The 7,930-nt window shown below is 40.5% G+C and overlaps 2 protein-coding genes across 7 annotated transcripts in view; both read left to right on the top strand.

Moving 5' to 3' along the window:
• The window catches only part of LOC111869098 (FAD synthase), a 40,313-nt gene that overhangs the window by 32,196 nt on the left and 187 nt on the right, over positions 1-7,930 (top strand). For 5 of the 6 annotated variants that reach the window (XM_023860321.2, XM_023860318.2, XM_023860320.2 and 2 more), the window contains one exon: positions 6,617-6,754. In XM_023860321.2, coding sequence (XP_023716089.1) covers positions 6,617-6,752 — 136 coding nt within the window. In that variant the 3' untranslated portion in view covers positions 6,753-6,754. Of the gene's footprint in view, positions 1-6,616; positions 6,755-7,930 lie in introns of those variants that run through there. The other variant, XM_033753287.1, reaches the window with a different exon arrangement.
• Positions 1,456-5,313, top strand: LOC111869100. Its single transcript, XM_023860323.2, has 2 exons — positions 1,456-2,928; positions 4,985-5,313. The coding sequence occupies exon 1, from the start codon at positions 1,910-1,912 to the stop codon at positions 2,909-2,911; it is 1,002 nt and encodes a 333-aa protein (XP_023716091.1). The 5' UTR covers positions 1,456-1,909; the 3' UTR covers positions 2,912-2,928; positions 4,985-5,313.

Below are 7,930 nucleotides of genomic sequence, written 5' to 3'. Positions count from 1 at the left end.
CCACAGGAACGTTGCTGCAAGACAGGCATATGTAACGACGACTTAGCGCTCTTAAACGCGTGTGTCATTAAATACAGTCCTCCTGACAACAGGCCAGTGAAAAATCTAACAATCTACAGCAAAACCATCAATTATTATGGGCGTTATAACATACGTGTGCAGCTGGACGAAACATACACGTCGAACCCCCCCAGACGATTTAAATACCTGACGAAACATACACGTCGAACCACGGCAACGGGTTAATGACACTGCCAATAATTCAGACTACGTATGAGTGAACTGTAGGATGAGTAATGAATAATTGGAAATGCAGTAGTGGCCTATTTAAGGTACTATCTTGAGGGACTGAGGAAAATCACAAAAAACCTTAGTATAGTTATTGTCCTGACTGGGGTTTCAACAAGGCACCTCCCAAATATGAGAGAGATAAGTGTTATTGGCTGGGACAACTTGCTAATCAGAATACAGAATATATTGTATTTTGATGGCATTTCATGTACTTGGTTACTACATGTTAGGTCTGTGACCAACTGGTTCAGTGCTCTGCGTGTTAACCTCATTTTTCAATATGCTGTCGTGAACATCTACCGTATTTACACATGTATAGGCCGCACATTTTTTGCCAAAAATTCAAGAGGAAAACTGGGGTGCGGCTTATATTCGAAATATTCGAAATCACACTTCATTTTAAAAAAAATATATTCATAATTAGTAATACAGGGTGTTCTACTCCTGAACTAATATTCCAAGAAAATTATTTTTCTATAATTTCTATCTGAAAATTGTGCTGCGGCCTATACACGCACGCGGCCTATACATGCGTAAATACGGTATTCTGAATTTCATACATGGTATATGTGACCAAGTACAGTACAGTGCTTTCCTTGTGCTGATTTCACATTACTAGTTGCAACTACATTATATTGCCAACATATCCATTTATATATCTGATTTTTTCTAAGAGACTGGAACAATCAAGTCAAGGAGGATGAGGTTGGAAGGGCATGTAGGACGAATGGGGGAGACAAGAAATGCATATAGGATATTGGTGGGGAAGCCAGAAGGAAAGAGACCACTGGGAAGACCAAGGCTTACATGGGTGGACAATATTAAAATGGATCTTAGAGAGACAGAATTTGATGGATTGGACTGATCTGGCTCAGGATAGGGACCAGTGGAGGGCTCTTGTGAACATGGTAATAAACCTTTGAGTTCCATAAAATGCTGGGAAATTCTGGAGTAGTTGCAGAATTGGTGGCTCCTTCAGAAGGGCTCAGCTCCATGAGTGAGTAAATAAGTAAGATTGTTATGCCAACACATTTCTTTATTCACAAAACTGGTGTTTTGAATGACGAGTGAAATTTCCTAAGGTGGTCATTCATGTAAAGGTGACAGACATAATCATGAACATTTTTCTAGCCATACGTGTCATTGGAACAGTTCTATGTTCTTTGCCAAATTAAAATTATACTGTAACTGGGATTTGTTCCTTAAATATATGTTACAATTTTCTGAGTTTAATGCATTATATAATGAATAATTTATAAGATACAAGAATCTGGTAGCGTGTGACTTGAAGGTCAGAGCATTGCTAGGAGTGTTGCATGACATGATATGGATCAGTTGTGAGGTTGCTATGGCGCCTTTATGCCACAAACAGGTACATTATTGATTATGTCACGTTGGTTTAAATACACCTATGAGAGGGGAAAGCTGTAGTCATGCCACATTAACCTATATTCATTAGTGAGAGTCAACATCATCATCTGAGGTAGTGCTCCTCTGAAGCTGGAGAGACGTTGGACATAGGTGCCTTTAAATTACATTTAGTTTGTTCCATGTAACGTATTGTGACATGTTGCATTATGGTGATTTGTACATAGTAAAGAAGTGATATGTTAAATTTATGCTGTTAATCGTGGACCTCTCAGTCAGTATGGGTCAGGCGAAGGAGCGTAAGTGCCGTGAACCTGATTGGCTGCGTGACCTGGAAGCCCGACTGTGTTCAGTCATTGTTGTAATCAGCTTCACAATTGCTATAATTTCTTTAGGTTTATTCACTGATTCAGCAATATTATCTTTGTCTGTCGAATTTACACCAGCCATTTGTAGGACCACCAATGTGAAACATTTGAATGGTAGTACAAATTGTCTGTGGACATCTTGCCGTCAAAGCTGCACAGCGACTGTTTACAATTGTTCACAGATTTATGTGAACTACATGCTTAATGATACAAATGTGAATGACACATTCATTTCTGTGGCTGATAACAGTACGTACCCATCATGGAGTCTGGAAGACAGCAGCAGTCTGTATGTGGACATGTTGAGTGACATGGAAACAAATTCCAGTTCAGTGAACAGTTCTTTGCCGTTATATGTAAATGTGAATGGATGTGGCTACGAACCTGAAGTTTCATGCCATAATTTCTATCAGCAGTATGGTAATGCTGGAATTTCATTTAATTGTGAAGTCAGCTTCAGTGTGGACCCACCAATAGTCATCCCAGATTCACCACTCAACATTGACACAGATAAAACTGCACTGATTAATTACCTGGTCTTATCCTTAATGCCACTGGTTTTCTTTTTTGTTTGCTCTCTATATATTTATTGGCGGAAGTTGTTCAAACCAAAACCAAAGAAAGATTTACGTCGATGTGTGAAAAAGAAAAGAGTCGAGAGATCTGGAAAATTTTTTGAAAGTAAAGTAAAAGAAATGAATACGTTGGAAGAAGCCAAGACGTCAGACTCCCCAGCAGAACTGCTGAGTGTCAGATCTGTTGAGAGTCAAGTGAACAGTAAACAAGAAGCGCCTAAACAGGCCTGCCCATCCTTCATCAACGTTCCAGTGTCAACCTCTACAGCAGTGAATGTCAGCTTTGCAGACTGGGAACAGTTCTTGTAATGCACACATTAAGTAAAGTAAGTAAAGTAAAGCTATCCCTGTAACAGGCCATGAAGGCCCATAGGGTTGTGAGACGTTGAGGGTCCCACATTATCTAGACAATCGGCTCAAAGATGGCGGTAAGGTTGTCAGCCTTACGCGCCGGCCACGCTTTACTCCCCAGGAAAATTAATTAATTAATTCCTGGTACTCATTTCTGTTAGAGGCTGAGTAAACCCCAGGGCCTAGTGCGGCTGGAAGGGTTAGGTCAATTGAAAAAAAATCCAATGGCCTCATCAGGACCTGAACCTGCGACCTTCCAGCTTGTAGCATGTCCCCTCATCCAACTACGCTACTGCGTACCCCCAGTGCACACATTAAGGAAGAAGTAACTTTTCTCGTATTTATATATTTACTTTTATTTATCTGAAGACAATTTACACTTTTACATAAAAGCAATAAGGAACTAAATGGTTAAGTTTTAGCACATAATTAACAGTTGGTTACAATTAAATTTGATATGACATGTTTATGTACAACTTCAACTAATTGCTTAACTAACAACATGGTACAACATCTTCCTCCTTCAAGTCAGAAAGTTGCCTGAAATTTCATCACTAGATTCATAGGGTGCCATCATTGGATTCTGTTCTAATCCTGTCTATGCTTACATCTCTGCTGACGTAGATATTAAAGTACAGAAGTACTTATGGGAGAACAGGGACATGTAAAAATCCTTCTTATTTGATGACTTCTCTCATTGACGATGCTGTGACTTTAAATATCTCCAGTGTAGAAACTAACACATTAGTCTTTTAGAGAAAAATCTGTGATGATTCATGAATTAGTTAGCAATGATGTTGCAGTTATTGAAGTTGTAATTAATATCTGTAATGGTGATGGCGCTGAGTGTAAGGAGGACAAAAAGAAAAAGGCTAGTGGAGGAGACTCAAAACAGTCTTCGTGTTATGTGTTCTTCATACTCAATATTGGATGGCATAAAAAAATGCTTTCCCTATGCTGCATGGAGCAGAACTGTCACTTGGAAAGAACAACAGAGATTGGTGGTATTTGAGAACATGATACATACATGGACATACAGTAGAGGAAGTAACGAAGAAGGAGAAAATTGCATAGTGTCATCCTCATATTATATTGTAACGTGTTTGGAGTAGATACTTCCATGATAACGCAATAACAGTTGGAAGATAGCCACCGCAGAATACAGTTGAAGTGTTAACAATTGTACGGTGTGTAAGAGTGAATGTCCAATAAAGATTCGCTGAATCCGAGATCCACGTGAATTTATTTGTCGCATGACATACCCCAACACGTGACAATATCATTATGGTGATGAGGAAAGAAAGAAAGAAATTTATACAAGCGTCTGTTTCAAAACAAACTATGAAGATCACAGTCTCCTGGAGCGTAGCACTACATGTCACATCCCAGAAGACAACAATCTTCAGAATCCCTGTAGTGGAGCCTCAAACCTCACGCTTGAAAGTCAAGGCATCAGTTGGAGTGTAGTGTAGGTGAATAAGGAATGAATTGATTGACCTCTATCAGTACAGGATCCAGTGATGAGGTTTTGTGATTGATCTTTGTGTCTCCAAAGTAGACATGGAAACGCTTTAAAAGGATGGTAGATATTTCAGGTGAATAAAGTACTTTACTTGTATTAACAGACATTTTGAACTATAGAAAGAAATGCATTTGGTACATTAACAGAACTGAGATTAACTGACTGAAACAGGAAACCAAGGATGACCATTAAGAGACTGCTGGACAATGAAGTCCAAAATTGGTCAATAAATGGCCTGATTTCTTCACGGTCTGATGATGTGTTCAGCAAAGACCTTGTATCATGGAGTTAGTTAATTTACTGTAATTTTGATGCTGTTTAATTAATGTATGTGTACTGGTTTATTGTGCCACACCCTACAGTTGCACTGGGAGACAAACATGAGATGACATGGGAGTGGTCACGTCTCCACCCCTGTATGTCACCTGATATAACAGGAAATGGACTGAAAGAATTATTACGCCTCTCATTTGGTTTTCATTTAATTTTACATATGTTTCATCTTTAAGGTTGCTTGCCGAAATATGATGAAATTTGTTATGGAGGACTTCTCAAAAAGTTGTTACAGAAACACAACTTTAGTCTATTGTTCCAGTGAACCCCCTGCTGCTGTATGTATTGGTAATGTTTATCGTGTTAGAGAACAATCACTCTCTCACTCAGTAGCCACTTAATAGCTTGATGTCAGCTTGTTCTCATCCACTGCTATTTCACTGTGTGCAACTGTGCTGTCTTTTTCTTGCTTCTTGTGCTGCCAGAAGTGAGCTAATTCTTTTTAATTCTCTTAGTGAGGAGTGGAGTCCAACTGGATCCACTCGGCACGATGACCACTGATTGGCCTATTGTAGCCTGCCCCGGGTGATTATGATGATGGAGAATTTGATGGAATGCAGATTGGCAGGGGAAATCGAAGTACTCGGAGAAAACCTGCCTCAGCACCACTTTGTCCACCGCAAATCCCACTTGACCAGACCCAGTATTGAATCCAGGCCGCCGCAGTGGGAAGCCAGTGACTAACCACTTGAGCTATGGTGCAGCCCAGCACTGAACTAACTTCTTGTCTCACTGTGTGCATTGATTCACGTCTGTTTCTGGTTCATGGTGGGACTTAACAACTGCTGTTGAGAACTCTGCTACACTTTTGTGCAGGCAGTCATTCTGCAAACTTCTGCAGGTTCCGGGCCATCAGTGCATGCTGAGAGGTTCACAAAGAATCTAGAAGCCAATGGAGAGGGGGAGGGGGGTATGAAGTCAACAAGCATCGAGTATGCGTATACTCCCTCCCTAAGCTTGGGTCACATTGGCTCATCCTACAAAATGTTGGTACATGACATTACATCTTATTAAGGTCCACAATTTCTGTTTGAAACATTTTGTAGTGTCCAATTGAAATTACGTTACTCACTCACTCACTCACCCATGCACCCACAGAGCTGAGCCCTTCTTGAGGAGCCGCCAATTCTGCAGCTACTCAAGAATGTCCCAGCATTTTATGGAACCCAGAAGATTTATTACCATGATCACAAGAGCCCTCCACTGGTCCTTATCCTGAGCCAGATGAATCCAATCCATACCATCCCATCCTATCTCTCTAAGATCCATTTTAATATTGTCCACCTACCTACAACTTGGTCTTCCCAATGGTCTCCTACCTTCTGGCTTTCCCACCAATACCCTATATGCATTCCTCATCTCCTCCATTTGTGCTACATGCCCTGCACACCTCATCCTCCTTGACTTGATCATTCTAATTATACTTGGAGAAGAGTACGAGTTAATGAAGCTCCTCATTATGCAGTAATTGAAATTACAGGGACATATAATTTCTGACAGTGCAGTGTGACGAATGTGATTGATTTTACAAGGATAGATTTTTATCTGCAGTAAATGAAGAGCAGATCAAGTGAATTGGCTCAAGCAGTAACGCTTCTGACTTGTATTTGGGAGGTGTCCAGCTCCCATCTCAGCTGGAATATCAATTCTCCTGACACATTTGATCAGAGTCTGTTGTATGTTTTAGATGGAGACACCCCTCTGTTACATCTTCATTTTTTATACCAGTCTCCTACTCCAGATTGTTGTCAATTTATCCAGTGATCTGTGTGCCCTTCAGTCTGTGTATAACTGAACACTTGTCATAGGTACACTTCACTGGGTAGTCGCCGTAACACAGCCCGTAACCCTGCCTTGAGTTATGTTGACAGTAATGGAATTGTACATTACTGCCCAGCATACACACTTCAGGATGGTGCCGCTGAAAGAAATGGGAGACACTGAAGGTAAAGAAAAATATCATATTGCTTCTATAAAATATTATGTTTTCAGACATTATCCATCTTCCTGTCTGTATCTAAAAACCTTGTTTATTTTTCAAAACACACCATTTCCGAGACTGGATTCTCTCTGCATCTTCAGGTAAAACCTACTCATTTGGGCCCAGTCGATAGAGCCAGTCCTTATGTCTGGAAATAATGGCCACGCCATAGCTCAAGTGGTTAGTCACTGGCTTCCCACCGCAGTGGCCCGGGTTCAATCCTGGGTCTGGTCAAATGGAATTTGTGGTGGACAAAGTGGCACGGGGGCAGGGTTTCTCTGAGTACTTCAGTTTCCCCTGCCAATCTTCATTCCACCAAATTCTCCATCATCATAATCACCCGGGACAGGCTACAATAGGCCAATCAGTGGCTGCCATGCCAAGTGGACCCGGTTGGACTCCACCCCCCACTAAGTGAAATGTCCAGAAATAGGGACTGGCTCTATCAATTGGGCTCAACTGAGTAGGTCTTACCTGAAGATGGAGACAGAGTCCAGTCTCCGAAACATTGTGTTTTGAAATATAAACAGGACGGTATTTAGATAAAGGCAACATAATGGATAATGTCCAGAAACATAACATTTGTACTAATGTAACATTGTCAGAAACTGTTAGATCTTATTAACATTGCTTCTGCCTGCAATTTTGATCAATTCCCTGCATTTGAATGCCGTATAAAGAACGTGGAATTGGCATAATGACTCGCACTCAGGCAGCACCCAGTTCAAACCTCCAAGCAGCAGTGATCTGAACTTATCTAAGGGATGATACACATGTAATTTCCAATACTGACCCTTGCATGTCTGAATGTCTGTACAGGTACTGCTGTCCCCCTTATTTTAAACCCATTCAAATTAGTGTGATGGCAGTACTCTTGGTTGTCGACTTATGACTGACTTCTGTTCTGACTGACAGGTCGTAAGTTGATCTGGTCGTATGTCGGCCATATATTTATTAACAGTATTTTTTAACCTTTCTAATCTTTTTATCATCTTTATAATTTATTTTCAAAAACTTTTGCGTTTGTGTGTGTGTGTGTGCGTGCGTGCGTGTGTGTGTGTGTAAGTCAATGACCAAATGTACTGAACAGTTTAGGAAATGGTTTCTATCAGTACTTCTGAGTAATGCAGAGATTTTGTTA

Source organism: Cryptotermes secundus, unplaced genomic scaffold (genome assembly GCF_002891405.2).
Source record: "Cryptotermes secundus unplaced genomic scaffold, Csec_1.0 scaffold546, whole genome shotgun sequence".
Taxonomy (NCBI): Eukaryota; Metazoa; Arthropoda; class Insecta; order Blattodea; family Kalotermitidae; genus Cryptotermes; species Cryptotermes secundus.
The sequence above is the reverse complement of the archived record's forward strand: the minus strand, read 5'-3'. Positions and strand labels throughout refer to the sequence as shown.